A 19,662-nucleotide genomic window follows, 5' to 3' on the forward strand; every position below is an offset into this window, starting at 1 on the left:
ACGTCTCAAAACTGTCCCCAGAAAGTCAGTGGAAAAACATATTAGCACAACCAAATTGGTTACATTTACTCATTGGCAGAAGCTTTTGTCCAAAGTGCCATAGGAGTGAGGATCAGAGTAGCGTCACATCCTGTCCCTGGAGCAGCTGAAGGTAGCGGGCTTCTTCAGGAACTGAACCGTAACATGATTAGAACCAGCACCCTTCTGATCAGGCACACAAAACCCTAAACCACAGAGCCACACACAAGTGTGGGTGCCTCCTAAAAGCTGCTTGGACAGCACCTGGACAGGGAGACGCCAGCAGCGGGCTACTGAGAAACCTGCAAGGTGAAGGCAGAGGGGGGTCCCGTTAACTTGCTCACACCACATGTGGAGTCTCAATCCTATTGGGGAAGCCATACAAAGAAACCCTTTACAAGTCTACCTCCATCCAAGTCCTACATCCAAGTCCCATGGAGGGGTGACATCGTGGTATATAAAAATAAATAGGATTTAATTGAATTGAGTGGATGAATAGTTTACATCAGTTTCAGCTCACAACATATCAGATGGAAACATCTTAGCCAGAGTCCCCAAGCCAGAGCCTGCTGAAGATGCCCCAGGCATCTCGGCGAGAGCCAACCATCAGCCTGCATGCTGCAGCTACAGTCCTGTGGATGAAAGCATCGCGGTACAGACAGACACATGCGAGGAAATCAGGAGGACAAGAGAAAGTGTCAGAATGCAAATCACTCAAATGTGCATCTTATTCCAAATCATTCACCCAGCAAAGGACACTTACTGGGTATAATACTGATACCCCAAGTTCCCAGCCCAACCAAATATGCCACATATGTATGGATGGACAAAAACACGCTTTGCATTACTATGGCGACACAGTCAGCCTGATGGTGCAGATGTGGTTTTGTGATCTACAGATTTCACTGTCCAATGTGCAACTTTGTGGGCAGAAACATCCCCAGTGATGCAAAGGGATTAAAGAGCCCAAGGGCGGCCAAGTGTCAAAGTGGGGCATACCAAGCTGCCATTCAATTAGGGGAATTTAACGCCTGGAAAGCCCGACAAACACAGGCCGCGCAATCGGGAAAACAAAGGGTGACCGCCTGTAATTAATTTAAAATAATTAAGGAACAATTGAGCATGAACGACGGCCCCCGCGCTGAGAAGCGAAGCCTGCATTTAAGTGGGAGGGGTACCAGCATCACACCAAGCATGATACATTTACATTCCTCACAGTGGAGGATTAGAAACATCTCGTTTTCAGAAGCTTCTTAATACAATGAAGAAAAAGATGCAACATGATTTAATTTACAGTCTCAGAGCCCTTGTCTGAGGACCCTGGTGCTGATCCCATTCGTACAAAAGGGAATGAATGATTCAGCCTGCAGTCTGGGTCCCTGATGATTCCCAAGGAGGTCTTTAAATTCCTGCAGTCTGGGTTCCTGATGATTCCCAAGGAGGTCTTTAAATTCCTCTCAAATTCTCCATGTGGGCCAGTGTACAGCTCACAGGGTTAAGGCCCTGCACCTGTGGTTGAAAGGTCAGATCAAAGAGTCTAGTAAATGTAATCTGTAGTTTAAAAGAAGAACCAATACTGAACAGAGAACCCAAAAGCAGAAGTTAACATGCCAGCAGCTTTAGGATGGTTTTTCTCCAAGTGTCTCTGACCTCAGAGTCCCTGAGGCCGAAGCGGATGCCTAGGCACTCACAGCACAGCAGGCAGCCTGGGGACCTGCACTCACAGCACAGCAGGCAGCCTGGGGACCTGCACTCACAGCACAGAAGGCAGCCTGGGGACCTGCACTCACAGCACAGCAGGCAGCCTGGGGACCTGCACTCACAGCACAGCAGGCAGCCTGGGGACCTGCACTCACAGCACAGCAGGCAGCCTGGGGACCTGCACTCACAGCACAGAAGGCAGCCTGGGGACCTGCACTCACAGCACAGCAGGCAGCCTGGGGACCTGCACTCACAGCACAGCAGGCAGCCTGGGGACCTGCACTCACAGCACAGCAGGCAGCCTGGGGACCTGCACTCACAGCACAGAAGGCAGCCTGGGGACCTGCACTCACAGCACAGCAGGCAGCCTGGGGACCTGCACTCACAGCACAGCAGGCAGCCTGGGGACCTGCACTCACAGCACAGAAGGCAGCCTGGGGACCTGCACTCACAGCACAGCAGGCAGCCTGGGGACCTGCACTCACAGCACAGCAGGCAGCCTGGGGACCTGCACTCACAGCACAGCAGGCAGCCTGGGGACCTGCACTCACAGCACAGCAGGCAGCCTGGGGACCTGCACTCACAGCACAGCAGGCAGCCTGGGGACCTGCACTCACAGCACAGCAGGCAGCCTGGGGACCTGCACTCACAGCACAGCAGGCAGCCTGGGGACCTGCACTCACAGCACAGCAGGCAGCCTGGGGACCTGCACTCACAGCACAGCAGGCAGCCTGGGGACCTGCACTCACAGCACAGCAGGCAGCCTGGGGTCCTGCACTCACAGCACAGAAAGCAGCCTGGGGACCTGCACTCACAGCACAGCAGGCAGCCTGGGGACCTGCACTCACAGCACAGCAGGCAGCCTGGGGACCTGCACTCACAGCACAGCAGGCAGCCTGGGGTCCTGCACTCACAGCACAGAAAGCAGCCTGGGGACCTGCACTCACAGCACAGCAGGCAGCCTGGGGACCTGCACTCACAGCACAGCAGGCAGCCTGGGGACCTGCACTCACAGCACAGCAGGCAGGCAAACATCTGCGTGACCACTTCAGAGTTAGGGTTAGGGTTATGCGCCTAGAAATGAATGGAGAGTACCAACAATGACAGGAACTGTCTGTCTGTCTGTGTGTGTGTGTGTGTGTGGTTGTGTTCTTTTAATTCACATGGCACCATGGTGATTAGCGAGTTCAACTACTGCTGAATTGGAAATGTGGCATGAAGGGTCACCGGTTCCCAAATGCCACACTACTGCCCCAAACACTCCCCTGACCGATGCCTGATGTGGAAGTGGAACCAATTTGTACAGGCTGACAGCCTGGAGGGAGTGTTTTGGTATGGTGCGCTGAGCGCTGTGGAATTCCATGGCTAATAGTACAGCCCCCCGAGATTACAGCCTCCAGCAGCCCCCCCCACACACGGGTCCACAAGGAGTGCTCCCTGCATATTTCCAAAAACATGACACACAAACACAAGCTATGCGCTAACAGCCCCAGCATACAGAGCCAGGAGAAACCCCAAACTACCATTCATTCATGCCCCACGTCACACAACAGGCGTCACTCTCAGAAGCTGCTTCCACTGCAAAAAAAAAAAAAATAGCAGCATTATCAGAGAAATAAAGCTTTGGGGCAGAAGAGCATCTATTCTGACTGAGGCGGGTGGCTGAGAAGCGACACCCCGAGTTAAAAGTCATGTTGGCAGTTTTGCCGGATCACCGTGACGACATGGAGGGGGGGGGCAGACCCCCTCTCCTAACGCAGAGAATGTCATGAGAAATAAGAGGCGCCCTATTCGCTGGGGCACCCAAGCCATAGCAGCTGTGCAGGGCAGCAGCAGCACAGTGAACTGCGCTCCATCCTGCTCTCCATCCTGCATTCCTTCAGAAGGTGCCACTGAAGTGACGGCATTGCGCAATGGGCTCGACCGCCTGCTCCACGGGCCCCGCATACACCACCATCCCTTGCTCGAGGCCCCGGGCCCCGGGCCCCAGGCCCCCGGCAAAGCTTGAACATCGTGCCGCTCCAGCTGGCCTAAAAATAGGAACAAGCTGGACGTGAGCAGCCTGTCTGAGTGCCAGAGTGACGCCGACAAAGGAAACGTGAGTTTTCTCTGTACCGGAGCCGCGAATGTCGGAGGAGGAGCCCGGAGGTTTCGGGAACACCGCTGCACAGGACACCCACCCCCCCGAGCCAATCCAACAACAGCATCAGAATCGGGTTCGAATCATGAAGCAGGAATCGGAGACAGGTGGCCAGCGGTGGCAACAGCAGGAGGGTTCAGCTCCTCTGTACCAGAGCTCAGCTCACGCAGGGCATGTCACTCCGAGCAGCACGACTCGACCATCTCCAGAAAGGGCGTGGTCACATCACCCGCTGCCAGGTCTGCCACACAGCCAGGAGGCTGGATGTTACCAGGTAAAAAGGTTAATTAAAAAACCTCACGATAAAAGCACATCACATATTCTAACTTGCATATGCATGAAAGCAATGTGTAAAAACATAGAGGAGCAGCACTGTGGTGTCTCATGTTACATAATTGTATGCCTAATGTTCTGAAAGCCAAAATCTCAGAGAAATATACAAATCCTTGCAAGGTTTGGTGACAGCCGTGCCGCTCAACCCCTTAGGTGACACAGGCAGCCGCCCTCTGAATTAGCAAAATAATTTCACTCTGTCCTGATGGCAGGCGCTGGCAGTGAAGCTTGGGCACCAGGCGGGCTTCGAACGAGAGCTACGGACCTGTGGCTTCTGCTAAGACATTACCTCCATCCAGAATGAGCTGGACCTGCTTATGCAGCACCGATGCATTCCCAGAACTTTCCCCTTGGTGTGGACGTCACAATAGTTTCAGAAGAGTGAGGCAGCCTCCTGGGTGATGCCAAGGGTCATAAGCTCATGGAAATGAACTGCAAACATGAAATGACCAGGGTGGCGCCATTCTGAGGAATGCATCTGGTCATTAGGGTTGGGAAGCAGGCCCAACTGAGCCAGCACCATCAGCACCCTCGTAGGGGGCACCGTACCTTTAAATCTGATGAATGAAAGTGTAGGTAAGATGTCTGAGTGGGTTGCAGCAGCCACACCAGACACCATGAGGTGACAGATTGATCCCCGATCTCCGTGTGAATCCCACAGATAAGAAATGCATCGCAACACCAGCAACCTCCACGGGAGATCCTCACGCCCTCTGCAGAGGCCCGGGTCACAACAACCTACCACATCTGCCCCCAGCTGTGCTGCTGCAGCCCCAAATTTGGGCCCCTGGGAGCCGCAGATTACATTGGATGGGTTCAGAGCAGAGTGGAACAGCACAGCCACAAGTTGGACTGCCCCCCCCCCCCCAACCCCCCGCCAGCAGGCTGGCGGCGCAGACACCAGCAGAGTTTTGCCGTTAAATACACCCCTGCTCTTTCACGATCTCACGCGTCTCTATTCCGCCCTTCCCCATGCAACCAGGATTGGCACACTGGAGCCACTGGAAGTGCAGTACTGCGCTAACCAGTGTCTCCAATTCATCGGCGCACATGAGAGAGGAAGAGAGAGAGAGAGAGAGAGAGAGAGAGAGACGGATCACTCACTGTTTGCTGCAGGTCCGGGATTCCTATGCGGATCACGATGGTGCTGCCTCGGGGCTCGTCCATGGGGCCGGCGGGGGGCTTGTCAGCCACCGAGCGGATGGTGTCGTACACGGAGTCTTCTCTGGAGCTGTCCGAGTCGCCCCGGTCGCCGTTAGTAGCACACAGCTGCTGCTGCAGCAACTCCGCCTCCTGCTGCCGCTGCTCCGCTGGCTCATGTTTGCCGGCTGCCGGACTCAGAGGCATGCTCTGTGAGAGGGGTTCAGCCGCGCTCACTTCAGAGGGCTCATCACAGCGCTGGGGGGGCAGGGGGGGGCGGGGCCAGGGGCAGGGGCGACAGCAAGAACGTGATTAGGGAGGCAGCGAGAGAAGTACCTACACACAGGAATACAAGTTAACGTGGGGCAGTAAATGGGCACACTGGTGTACGCAACACGGCAGGGCAGGAGCCAGACAGGGCACAACAAGGATATACGTTCAGTAACAGGTCCTCCTGAGGGAAGCTCCGACGGGGCCAGGACGGCGGCATAAAGGGAAAGCCGACCAGCAGGGAAAGCCACGCACTGCAGGCAGGACAGAGGCACTGTAAGAGGCACATGGTCGTTTGAACAGGACCCTTACACACGTCCACTGGCAAACAATCTCGGCAACCCCAAGTGACGGACAATCCGATTTCAGGGAGTTAATTCCATTAAAATTATTACTGTGTGTACAATGGGTTTAGCTTGAACTACATAAGAGAAAATGATACTTTATTCTCATTGAGGATTAAGAAGATCCAACACGTATCCAATTATGGGAGTTCCACAGAGAGTACAAAAATTATGTGCTTGGATTATGCAAATGAATGCACATGAAAGTCTAAACGAGATTCTGAAAACAGCTGCAGATGTAGCAAGCAGTTTGCACGCGGCAAGGTCAACAAAGCATCTTAATCACACATGAAAACTACATGTTAGCATAAGGAACGGCATTCTCTGTACATGGCCAGACCCCTCCGGCACACCGGCTAACGGCAGAGACCCAATCCATCCTAATGAAGTCAGCGGTTCCAACAGAGATGGTACACAAAGTGTAACCGTGAGCTTGTGCAATCACAGGAGCGGAAGCACAGGTCCCTTACTTTCAATTTATGCAAATTTATTTTAAAAGTCTGCCAGAGGACACCTTCTATACTTGACAAAGACACTTTCTCCAAAATGTTTCTTCAAACTTTTCAAAGAAACGAACAAGCTGATGACACACAAACAAAAAGGCAGTGTATGAAGGGCCTGGCGCAAAGCCCTGAGTGTTCACTCACATTCACACCGCTTTAAACTGGAAGGCGGCTTCTGTGTCCGGCAACCAGTGGCTGACAACATCAGGAACACAGACATCTGTGCTGCTATTGACATATTTTATTTGCTATTTGTACAAATACAGGCCCACGGGAATTGCATGAGCCAATGGGATTCAAACTGATGACCCACTGCTTAGTGACCACAGCAGCAGGATCTCAAAACATAAGCGATTGGGCGATGAACATCCTCCAAAAGGAACAACTGACAGCAGCACAGTGAGTGGTGTAAGTGTGAGCAGTGTCCCCTGGAGCTTGGACCAATGACCTAAAAGGTGGAGCATCAAAACCTAAGGAGCACAAGGTCTTATTTCATCTGCCGCGTAGAGCAGAGCGGCACAGGTAACAATGACACAGACACAAACAGAGAGAATGAAAGGAGTGCTCTGTCTTACTTCGCACTTGTCGGATAAACGGAATGCTTCCATTTCCTGAAGAATGTCAGAAATTAACTCTACGGCTCGAAAAGGGCTGCCTCATAACAGAATGAAAAGCCGTAAAATAAAATCACATAAGGTTCCGCTAACAGAGTTACAAAGGATTCAGACCACATTAAGTAAAGCTCAGTAGCAGAGTGCTTGGGGGTAGGTGCTCCAGGACACTGACCAAGAACAACTCTGCTCACACCAGTCACACTGTAATCTAGTGCAGAGTGACACAGTCATCTGGGAATCCTATGGGATATTGATTTTTCTGCGTCCAAGATGGCGATATAGATAACAGACAACTGAGTGTTATAGACGCAGCCCGTCTATAAAATGCGGACGTTTTACTAGAGATCAGGCTTGATCTCCTGTAACAGGCTGGTCACACCACAGAGGGGACGGACATGCACATCCCTCTCACGGCGCACAGTCACAGCCAATCGTAAGGGGGAGCGATAATGACCGAAGTGATTACGGAGATGCAGCTCGTCTAGCACCCAGAGAGCAGACACCTGAATGGGAGAGACGCTCGCAGGCCCTTTAGCAGGCAGCGGAACTGCAGAAACCGACTCCTTTGAAAAGAGCCATGAGGAACCATCCACACCTGAAAAGGGTTTGCAAAGGAACAGTCACAGGGAGTGAAATTTCAGCCAAGCTTCCCACACCCGGAATCTTCCACATGTGCAGAATACATATAGTTAACCCAGACCACACTGAACACATCCATCCATCACTGAACACATCCATCCATCATCACATTCACAGCTTATCCAGATATAGGGGACCTGGAAGGGGCAGAAACACACACATGTTTGTATTCATATCTTTGTGGGGACTCTCCATTCATTTTTATGGGGAAAACCCTAATCCCAACAATGACAACCTTAACCCTACCCAGCCCTAACTTAACCATAAGTAACCAAATAAAAAAAAGACTTTTGACATTTTTATGTTTTTGACTGCAGTCACAGATCTTTTTATAAAACCCCTCTCCCCTTTTTGGGACTGAAAAATGGTCCCAGAACAGCAAATTATTAGCTTTTCACTGCTTCTTAGGTTGGATGTACTTTATGAGGGGTTTCAGTTTCACCCCAAAATGTAAAAGGGTAACTAATAACAAATGATTTTAATGTTATTACAATAACACAGCGCACTGACATTTAACTGAATTCAAAGGGAATATAGACACAGTTGAAGTTTAAACACCATATACTGTACAGGCATTTTCAGTATCAGTATGGGACTGTTTTTATTTGGCTCGGATAAATCAACATGGAAATGAAACAGGAGCCAGGTCAATGGCTGAAAAAAGGGGGACTGCAGCCTTCTGAAGTCTGGCCCTCTCTGTTCAGCTGAGTGGACATTCCTGTCTTCAGAAGGCAGCTGCCGATGTTCCAACTAGTGACGAACTATGTTGATGCCAAAGTTCCCCCTTAGATGACACAAACAAATGTATATTTAGTCAAAATGTTTAAAGTGGTCCATGCCATGTTTGAAGCAGAATCTGGAGAACCTCTGACATCCCCACAAGACTAGAGGAAAACAACACAGAAAGCAGATGTGGTTCGGAGCGCTGAGCCCTGGGCGCTGAGCACTGGGCGCTTCGCTAAGCACGCCTGTCCAGCTGCCACCGTGGCACCCGCTGAATCACTGACGCATGGGCAAGGCGTCTCACGCAGCCGTCTCCATTCGCAAAAAGCATCGATTTTCCTGCCCGGCGTCAGGGCACAGCGTCAGTGTCGACCATGCTAACCCGCTTTTGCTGCATGTCTCCGTTCATTATGTTTCTTCATTCTCTCCAAACAAGAAGAGTTGTCCTTGAACTCCACAATCCTTCAAGGCTGCGCTGGAATGTAAAACACCTAGGACGCTCGATACTACCCAACCATCCACAAACTGCAGTCTTAGCTGAATGCAACACAAATAATTCATAAAATGCCGGATTTCAAAGCAGGCGGCTGCATCATGAGGTCGGACCTTCCACGCTTACACAAACGTGCTGGGACAGCTACTGGACTTCCAGGCAGTACACCCCTATGGTCAGCTCAGCCTCTACAGGAGCACTCTGCCATTCACCTCGCCATCAGAGCCCTGCGTCAGTCACTCCACGTTAGTGTGAGCGCCACCTCTGCAGCCAGGAAGGCCGTCACGCTGGGAAGCTGGGCCGCTGCATTGGTGCTGAGGTCACGGCAGGTACATTACAGGTTGTGAGAAAGTGCCCTCTGTGACTAAATGCGACTCAATATCACTGACTTGTTTGCTCAACAAGGAACTCGTCTACAGATAAAACAGGGCCCGCTTGATTTAATGCTATCACTAATTGAGATGCAGAGATGATAAACCAGGGAAAATGGGATTTAAAATCCACCAGTTTCCGCTTCCAAACAAGTTGTTAGCACTCTGGCTGAATCTGTTTCCCCTGCAGTGAAGATTTCCACGCCCAGGCAAACCCGTCTGCCTCAGGCCGGGGCTATTGGCTGCAGCACATGATTTTTCTGATTTAGTAAATTGCTCCCAAAAAAGTCTCACAATATAAAATACATGGCCACACAACAGCCTTTAGGAATTGAATGGCTATATACCCGCAAGATGTCAGACCACATCTCAGCCTTGGCATGCTGTCTGCTCATGACAAAGTCCTGAACATCTGCAGGCAGAAGAAAGACAAACAAAAGGCTATACGCGTTGGAGCCTTTGGTAGATCTTCATAATATCAGGGGGGGGCGACTGCATGTTAAAAGGCCTGAAGAACACATCTCTCCAACCACTTAGTTACAGAGGCTGGTACCAAAATTTGAAGAAACCTTATGTGAACTAATGATGTTAAAAGGCTGTGATCTTTACCTCCTACAGGAAAAGGCAGCAGGTGTCCAGCAGCAGGTGCCTCACACCTCTGGGCACAGCTCCAGGTCTCCGCCCAGGGTCCATTTGTGGGGAGTTTGCATATTTGCTCCCTGTGGGGTTTCCTCTGAGTACTCTGGTCTCCCAAACAGTCCAAAAACATGCTGAGGTTAATTGGAATCACCAAATTGCCCATAGGTGTGCATGTGTGTGAGTGAATGGTGTGTGTGTGTGAGAGAGAATGGTATGTGAGTGAATGGTGTGTGTGTGAATGGTGTGTGTGTGTGAGAGAGAATGGTATGTGAGTGAATGGTGTGTGTGTGTGAATGGTGTGTGTGTGCGAGAGAGAATGGTATGTGAGTGAATGGTGTGTGTGTGAGAGAGAGAATGGTATGTGAGTGAATGGTGTGTGTGTGAATGGTGTGTGTGTGAGAGAGAGAATGGTATGTGAGTGAATGGTGTGTGTGTGAATGGTGTGTGTGTGAGAGAGAGAATGGTATGTGAGTGAAGGTGTGTGAGTGTGCCCTGCGACGGGCTGGCACCCCATCCCGGGTTGTTCCCTGCCTTGCTCTAGTACTCGTTGGGATTGGCTCTGGACCCCCCACAACCCTGAGTAGGACAAGTGGGTACCACTATTCACTGCTTTGCCGTTCCTTCGCATTTCCACATGGCTAGCCAATCCCACTTCAATGGCAAAGAGTTATCGCAAAGTAAATTATTTATAAATTGAGCGGGGCCCGTGCTGTCATAATCGCATCAATGTATAAGTGGAATGGTATCAGGGCACTAAATCACACTCCCGTAGCCAAAGGCCAAATTCAAATTTACACACAGGGGAAAACAAACAAGGGACAAAAATTTCAATTTAGTGCATTAGGAGCCATGATTGGTATGCTGACAGCTGAAGGAGCCCAGCTAGCCAGTGGCTCGGCATGGTAACAGCACATCGACTCACAAACGATTAGACAACCTAGATATGAGAAACATCCGGAGGCATGTCACACACCAGCTAAACCAAACATCGTTCAACCTTCAGAAAAAAAATAAATCCCCTTATCTACAAGCGCCACAGAAGCGATGGTGAATTTTTTACCACAAGCACAAGTTTCCTCTTCATGCCTCTAACATACGAACAGCTCCTTTAGGTTTCTGACAGTTCAGAGCTACACATGACATCTATGCACTTCACTGTCTAGATGATTCCGGAGAACCTTGCAGGTGAAGCGTGACACAACTCGCAGAGGAGAACAGCTGCTTGGAACAGCACTCCTGGCAAACGGGGAGAGCTGGTCGGAACGCAAAGAGACGGCACTAATGAGGCCTCTCCAAGCGCCCTCAGTCCCACCATAAATATTCAGCGGAGCTGCTGGCCCCTCCCCTTTGCAACACCACGGTAACGTGCTCGTTTATGGGATCCTCGCGGGAACACCGGCTCTGAGAGATGCTTTAAAGAATAATTACACAATTGCATGCTGGCGTAGTACAAAATTACAGGCAAATTGTGACATATTCACCAGCTGCTTTGCTTAATTTGAAAAATAAAGGTATCATCTAAATTGCATTGGCCACAACACCACAAATTATGTTAGCAAATAGCATAAAGGAACCAGGAAGAGGGAGACTGGATCTAAGAAGGTCTGTGTCGCTTCACTGATGTCTGTGGGGCCCAGAGATCCAAAAAGATAAAAATGGCATTCGCACTTTGCAACATTCCCACCGTCATTCCCACTTTGCGACATTCCCACCGACATTCCCACTTTGCGACATTCCCATGCGACATTCCCGCCTGCAGCGATGCACCCCGTTCTGTCCCCTATCCATGCTGCTGTACAGCACACAGGACGAATCCATCATGGGTCCCTTCAAAGCCATTATTTAAAACACTGCTCACTACTGACAGGTCACCCCGTTTCCAATAGGTAAAGTCTAGCAGGTCCTACTGGCAGTCTACAGTAACCCCCCCCTTTTTCAAAGCCTTCTCTCTGTCGTCATCTCTGCTGCCTGGAAGTCTACAGTAACCCCCCCCCCCCTTTCAAAGCCTTCTCTCTGTCATCTCTGCTGCCTGGTAGGCCACGGAACTGGGTCTTTCTGAGCTAGAATTCATTAAATCAGTCGGCCGCTTTGAAAAGCTATTCGGAATTTCAGGGAACTCCTTAAATCATGCAAATTGGAACAGAAGCAATTGAAACCTGTCACTTTGACTGGACTACAGATGCATTTTTCGTTCTCCAAGTCCTAGTGCTCAGTTCACCCCCAAAATGCCCCCCCCTCCCTCCACCCAAGGATGACACGGCACCCACATCGCATAACGACTGGCAACACATCACAGTCATGGCATAACGTGTCCAGCTACGCCTCACAAAAGGCATGGCTGGGGGTGGTGGGGGGCTCCCCCGCAGCACAAATCAGGGATTAATGAAGCCGCTCCCAGCTGCTTTTATTTACAGGATGCCTCACGGAGAAGAGGAGGGGATGAAGTGGGACATAGAGAGAGGCCTTTTGGAGGGACTCTAACGTTCAGCGTGGCACTGATTACCTCCACTTGCCCATCTCCGCTGTGCGGGGACTCTGTCCTGAAGGACACCCTACCCCCCGAGTGGATGAGGCTCTTGAAGAGTACAGGGTACGCTGGCATCCCATAGCAGGAAGCTCTCAAACAACAGAATTACTACAAGAGCATATGACAAATACCCAAGGACCCAACGACACGATAACGATGCAGAAAGTGGAACAAAAAAGTCAAACACCAGACTAGGGAGCCTACAAAGTAATACCAGGATGGGGGGCAGAAGGCAGACAGGGGCCAAAGCAGTCATTAGGCATCTGCCTCATTCGTGGTGCTGGGTCACTCGGGAAGGGAAAAGAGAACAGAGGCTCCAAGCAGGAAGCCCAGAGGACCAAGGAGGTGCTCGTCTAGACACACCAAGCAGGTGAAGGACAGCCAGTGCCCACACTGCTCTGCAGAACAGCAGAAGAGATGCTCTTCCTCATATGTGAGAGAACCAAACACAGAAACATGCCCGTCACCCCAGGCTGAGCCAGTCAGTGCGGGGCCAAACGCTTGTGAACCATCCGGCAAAATGCGGAGCCGGGCGGCCGTATGGTTCTCTGAGGAACTTTCAGAATAAATGATCAGAAAGGTCACCCATCAGCCAAAAGGGTGGAGGGTGACAGGATTCCCCCTAATCCAGTGAATCAGCCCGAGTATGGTGTACTGTACTTGCCACAGACCACATTTTTCAGTATTATGCACCACAGACCACACTTCTCAGTAGTATACAGTCCAGGTAAGAGGCACGTCCAGCTGTGGAGGAAAGCGGCCCTTTCTACAGACCCCAATGGAACATTCCAGCATTAGATGGATGATCAGCTGAGGTTTAAACAGACAAAGAGAGCAAAAGGGACCAGGGAACAACTGACTGCATCATACAGTTTCTTGGGGGGGGGGGGATGGGGCGGGCAGAAATCTCCCAATGGAGGACAGGCAGCTCACCTGATGCCCCCTACAGATAGTGAGATGCCCACCCCTGACAGTAAACTGGGGGGGGGGGGAGGGGGGGCAGTTACCTATAAAATGTGAATATAGCTCAACTGTCCCCATGAAAGGAGACACCAGACGGAAGGTTCAGGATGTTGGGTGGAGCTTCTTCTTCTTCATACCAAACTGCTCGCCCCATATCTTGGCTCCAGAGTGCCAAAATGGCGAGGGGTATTTCAGGAAGGCTGCTATGCTGGGGCTGGGGGGCACCTTGAAAAACCCTCTGAAGGGAGCCAGAGGTGCACGCCAGCTCACCAGGGACGTGGCGTGCTTCAGATCAGCTTCCTCTTCTGCTCTCCCAGCTCTGTTACATAAGCATAGACCACAGGGACATCCATGGCTACCGGAGGGTTGCCATGGAAACGCCAGCACCACAGCACGGGTCAGAATGGAGGAGGCTTATCCCAGTGCATGGGCGTCAGGATTCCTCGCTGAGCAATGGCGGTGCATTGTCAGCCTGCCTGGCCACTAGCAGCTCTAGGTGATCTCGTTTGGGTTCATTTCTGATCCTACATCCTCGGGCTCCTTTTGGACACAGGGGCTAATGTCACCTGGCAGACTGACGGCATACAGAGGGATGCACTCTGGGCTATTAATCACAAGCAGGTGATTAGGGTGCTAAAGACCCAATGACCTACATCTATCCACTTGCTGCATTGTACGAAACACTATACTTTGCTGTTCTTTACTACTTCTGTGGCTATTTGCACACCCCTAGCCTCACGGCACCATCTATTTGATGCTTATTTATTTTCCAGTTGTCTGTCCTGTATCGCGCTGCCCTCTGTCCTGTATCGCGCTGCCCTCTGTCCTGTATCGCGCTGCCGTCTGAACTTTATCGCGCTGCCGTCTGTCCTGTATCCCGCTGCCCTCTGTCCTGTATCCCGCTGCCCTCAGTCCTGTATCCCGCTGCCCTCTGTCCTGTATCCCGCTGCCCTCAGTCCTGTATCGCGCTGCCCTCTGTCCTGTATTGCGCTGCCCTCTGTCCTGTATCCCGCTGCCCTCTGTCCTGTATCGCGTTGCCCTCTGTCCTGTATCCCGCTGCCCTCTGTCCTGTATCGCGCTGCCGTCTGAACTTTATCGCGCTGCCGTCTGTCCTGTATCCCGCTGCCCTCTGTCCTGTATCGCGCTGCCGTCTGAACTTTATCGCGCTGCCGTCTGTCCTGTATCCCGCTGCCCTCTGTCCTGTATCCCGCTGCCCTCAGTCCTGTATCGCGCTGCCCTCTGTCCTGTATCGCGCTGCCCTCTGTCCTGTATCCCGCTGCCCTCTGTCCTGTATCGCGCTGCCCTCTGTCCTGTATCCCGCTGCCCTCTGTCCTGTATCGCGTTGCCCTCTGTCCTGTATCCCGCTGCCCTCTGTCCTGTATCGCACTGCCGTCAGTCCTGTATCCCGCTGCCCTCTGTCCTGTATCCTGCTGCCCTCTGTCCTGTATCCCGCTGCCCTCTGTCCTGTATCCCGCTGCCCTCTGTCCTGTATCGCGCTGCCGTCAGTCCTGTATCGCGCTGCCCTCTGTCCTGTATCGCACTGCCCTCTGTCCTATATCACACTGCTGTCTGTCCAGAATTGCTGTTCTTTACTGCACCGCGGTCTGTCCTGTATCGCGCTGCTTTCTTCGCACTCGTCTGTCCTGTTTTGCGCTGCCGTCTGTCCTAAATCATACTGCCAAAGTAAAAAATAATAATTTATATTGAAGTCCTGCATGTTAAAGAGTAGTTTCACATAAGCTATACAGAAGAAGAACCAGCTAGGTCTAGGTAGGATTCTGTTCATTAATTTTTTTAAAGGATATGGGTGTCGCTGTAGCTGCAAGCCATCATTGTTTATTAAAATCAGCAGCCATGACAAAAGTGGCTTTGTAGCAGAATGGAAACAAACACTGAACTGCACCTCTCAAATGTGTCATTAATTCCACCCCCTGTCCCTAGTGCCAAGCAAATTATACACCACTGTCCGCCTTGAGTTCAAGCCTCCAGCTAATCAATGTGTCTGTCCTGGGGTTATGGGTGACACCCAGGTCACCTGCATGGCCCTCCATCTGTGACTCGGGTGATTCAGCCATTTTCCAGAAGTTTTTGAAGTTCCAGAGGCCTCAGTTATAAAGTTATGCCCTAAAACATGCACAGGGATGTTTATAAAGCTAATTAAATTAACAGAATAGCCTGGATACATCTTATCTTCCATCACGGCCGAGCTCCAGCAAGCTAGCAAGCCAGGGGTTAGATCAGAGCACAGATGTTGCCTCAATTAGGAAGAGTTATCGTCCATCAACTGGGAGAGTACTGCCAGTTATCAATCACAGAGCCAGAAAGAAATCTAGAGGAAAAGCAGAAGGGAACAGGAAAGGATCTCTTCAACACAGCTAGAAAAATGCAGGAGCCACTGTACTGAGTCTGAGAATGCTGGTTCTTTACAGCATCATCTGTGATGGCTGCAAGTTTGACTAAATAAGGTCACTAAATAAATCCCCCATCTGAATAGTGATGAAACATTTGTGCTTAGAAAGAAAGCAAAACTACACAGGCTTGCAGCAGCTGACAGACAACAACCAATCCCAAAGGGCTTTCTGTGTCAGTAATTAACGTTAGCCAGGTTAATTCCGGGACGCGGTTTCAAAAGACCACAGCAGGCACTTCACAGAGCTGCTTCTCCAGCCATCTTATCCATCCTCCCGGAAGGCTATGATTCAGCTCAGAGCCAGCCAGATCTAAAAGACTTTTCCACGTCACCTTTTTTCTGAGAAAGGAGCTTCAGAGAGTGGAGAATAATCATGACTTGGAAGATCTACACACCACAAAACCTTTACACCTAAACTCAAGATTAAACTGCCCACCTCAAAGATTCGAAAAATGGACAAAGCTGTAGGCAACGGCAAGGACATAAAAAGTGCGGATATTTCTGAGCATCCTATGTGAAACAAAAAATAAACAGATGGGTAAAATGAAGGCCCATCTTTATAAGACACAACAGAAGTAAGCAGTTTTATCTCAACATGACAGAATCCTCCAGGGAGCCTGAGCGATGGGCCAGGCTGCAGCACTGCAGCCCACTGGAGCCTAGAGCCATCTTGGTATGTACCAGCCATATTGCTGAATACAACATCACGCTCTGAACAGGCTTCGGGGAGAAGACCCAGTGTCAGTGCTGGAGAGGATGCTTAACAGGGTCAGTTACATAGCCTGAATTTTAATTTCTAGACAATGACTCCAATGATTCCATCACATGGATGGGTAATAATACAGAGCAGGAAGACAGATTTAGTTCGGGGGAAATCGTGTGCAGTGGATATAAAGGATACATTTTCACAAGAAATCTGTGGGTCACTTCTGTTCCAACATGAACATCCTTTTCATCACAAGATACAAAAGAGTCAAATAAAAGCATATCTTTGTTTAAACACCATGACTAAAGTTCTCTGTCCGCGTCAAGTCATATTCCAAATGTGCCGCTTTCTCTGGCCGGCAGACAAAAGGTCACCCACAAAGGTCTACGTATGAACTGTCTACGTATGAACGGGCTATATAAACATTTCACAGAAATACTAAGTCATTTATCTGCATGTACTCACTGTGTTACAGTGTGACAAAGACTCCCGGTCAGCCTTCGTTTGTTAGTTTTATGTCCAGATGAGAGGGAACTTGTTAATTTCTCCAGCTCCCATATGGAGGAGAAACTCCAATTATACACACCGAACGACTATTTCTCAGCAAGGTCTCATGGAATGAGCAGCAAGTGTAGTGACTGTTTGTGACCAACAGGGGGACCCAAACCTTAGATGCCCCACGCAAATGTGTGGTCCAAATGGTGGTATGCACTGCCACTGTTGAGCAGCCAGAGAAAGTCAATAACCCAACAGAACCAGCATGAAACAGCAGCCGACAAAAGCAGGCAACCTCTCCAGACAAGGAAGGCAGACAGTACATGGACAGACCAGACGGGGCACCAAGCCGGGCACCATCACACCTGTCCGGACACCTTCAGTAAATACTACTGCCAGGACCCCCATCTAGCCAGCTCACGGGGGAGGGGAGCATACAGCCAGCAAGGGAGACACGTTCCTGACAAGCGACTCGCTGATGCGCTCAGCGGGTCGATCCAGAAGCGGTGCTCTCGCTCTCTGGCAGTAGAGTGAACCTTATTCTCTTCCCTCACCAGATCACACTTGGAAGGGCCGTTTTCTATATACTCCACATTCAGTTGTTACATGCCCACTCACGTGTCACACCTCAGTCTCTCTCCCAGATGCATTTAGGTCCTCTTACTCCTAAAGTCAATACGAATTCCTCTGATGGGAGGAGCCATACCCAGCCACTGATGATGAGGCATCCTGGACTGCAGCACTAATCACCAGAGCTCATCTGGGACAGTTAATAGATTCAATGGTCCTCTTTTCAGAGGGCAGTAGGTTCCAAGAGAACAATTCCCCCTGGGTTCTGAGGGTTAGAGAGAGGACTCAGAGCTGCACTGAGTGTCCCCTACAGCTCTTCATAATATAAGCAGATTTAATGGCTGTCCTGCATTTGGCTCCAGGAAGTTGTAGGAACCTGCACCTGTGAGGTATGTGTCTGTGTCTGTGCAAGACAAAGTGTGCAAAAGAGTGGAGCATTAAAGTGAAGACAGTGATAACAGTCACAGCATCTCACACAGAGGAAAGCAGAAGTTGACACGTGACCACACAGAATATGGGGAGAATGTGCAAATACTCCAGTGCTCTGCATCATGTCCTCTAAAAACTGAGTCCCTCATGGTCAGGCCCAAAGTCACAAAACAAATCCTTACCAACCATTGTGGCACAGAGATAACACACCCTTACCTACAGACATGACACAATGATGACGCACCATTACCTAACGATGTGGCACAGATATAACGCACCCTTGCCTACCAACATTGCACAGACATAACACAGCCTTACCTACCAACGTGGCATGGAGATAACGCACCCTTACCTACCGACGTGGTACAGAGATAACGCACCATTACCTACCGACGTGGCACAGAGATAATGCCGCATTACCTACCGACGTGGTACAGAGATAATGCTCCATTACCTACCGACGTGGCACACAGATAATGCACCATTACCTAACGATGTGGCACAGATATAACGCACCCTTGCCTACCAACATTGCACAGAGATAACACAGCCTTACCTACCAACGTGGCACGGAGATAACGCACCCTTACCTACCAACGTGGCACAGAGATAATGCACCCTTACCTACCGACGTGGCACAGAGATAAGGCACCATTACCTACCGACGTGGCACAGAGATACTGCACCCTTACCTACCGACGTGGCACAGAGGTAATGCACCCTTACCTAACGATGTGGCACAGATATAACGCACCCTTGCCTACCAACATTGCACAGAGATAACACAGCCTTACCTACCAATGTGGCACAGAGATAATGCACCCTTACCTACTGATGTGGCACAGAAATAATGCACCATTACCTGCCAATGTGGCACAGAGATAACACCTAAAATTATCCTTTTTCTAGAGAAGGGAGGGAGTGGACTGCATCATTGCAGCCTTATCTCAAAGCACTCGTGAAAATTCGCTTGTCGTGCACTCAGCCACTAGCACCTTCGACCCATAATGCTCAGATGGGGTTAACTGTTTATACCCTGAGAGAAAGTCGCTCACAGGACTGAATTAAAAGCCACCAGTTCTGCTTGCACTGATTTCATCACACCTGGCAAGCAGAAGGAGCCAAAAAACACCACCCTCATCTTATGCCTGTCTGCTGCCCTGGCCCCCTGCCCATTCCATAGGCCCATCCCAGACCCAAAGAACACCTTAGCAGTCCTGCTGATCCCCATACTTCCATAGCTAAGGAGATTTTCCACTCCTAATGTCACTAATACGGGGATAGAGTCACAAGGAGGCTTAGTGACAGAGCTTAACTCTCCTCCAATTTAAACACAGATTAAAACTTTTATTCCCTTCTCTGTTACCGGATTCGTTGCAGCTGTACTTATTCCGTCCAATAGGGTGCCTGCATGCAGTCAGGCAGCCCTCCCTCATAGCCTACTATACACCACCGCAGACTGTAGGTTCCTAGCACAGCTACAGGGGGCACGCAAGCAGTGCCCATCCACGGGAAATCCTGCAATGTGCACTTCGAATCATGTGACCAGATGCCTCATGATTATAGGTAGAGAAGATTGTGATTAAGATCAATGGATGAATCATATGAATGCAGCACTTTATTGTATTGATGAA

General features: G+C 50.4%; 1 protein-coding gene across 2 annotated transcripts in view; it reads right to left on the minus strand.

The window, feature by feature from the left end:
• Positions 1-19,662, minus strand: part of LOC111846126 (SH3 and multiple ankyrin repeat domains protein 3-like) — a 129,021-nt gene that overhangs the window by 100,240 nt on the left and 9,119 nt on the right. For both annotated transcript variants that reach the window (XM_072709905.1, XM_072709904.1), the window contains exon 4: positions 5,297-5,590. In XM_072709905.1, coding sequence (XP_072566006.1) covers positions 5,297-5,539 — 243 coding nt within the window. In that variant the 5' untranslated portion in view covers positions 5,540-5,590. The remainder of the gene's footprint in view (positions 1-5,296; positions 5,591-19,662) is intronic.

The sequence above is a fragment of the Paramormyrops kingsleyae genome, chromosome 3, assembly GCF_048594095.1.
Source record: "Paramormyrops kingsleyae isolate MSU_618 chromosome 3, PKINGS_0.4, whole genome shotgun sequence".
Lineage (NCBI taxonomy): Eukaryota > Metazoa > Chordata > Actinopteri > Osteoglossiformes > Mormyridae > Paramormyrops > Paramormyrops kingsleyae.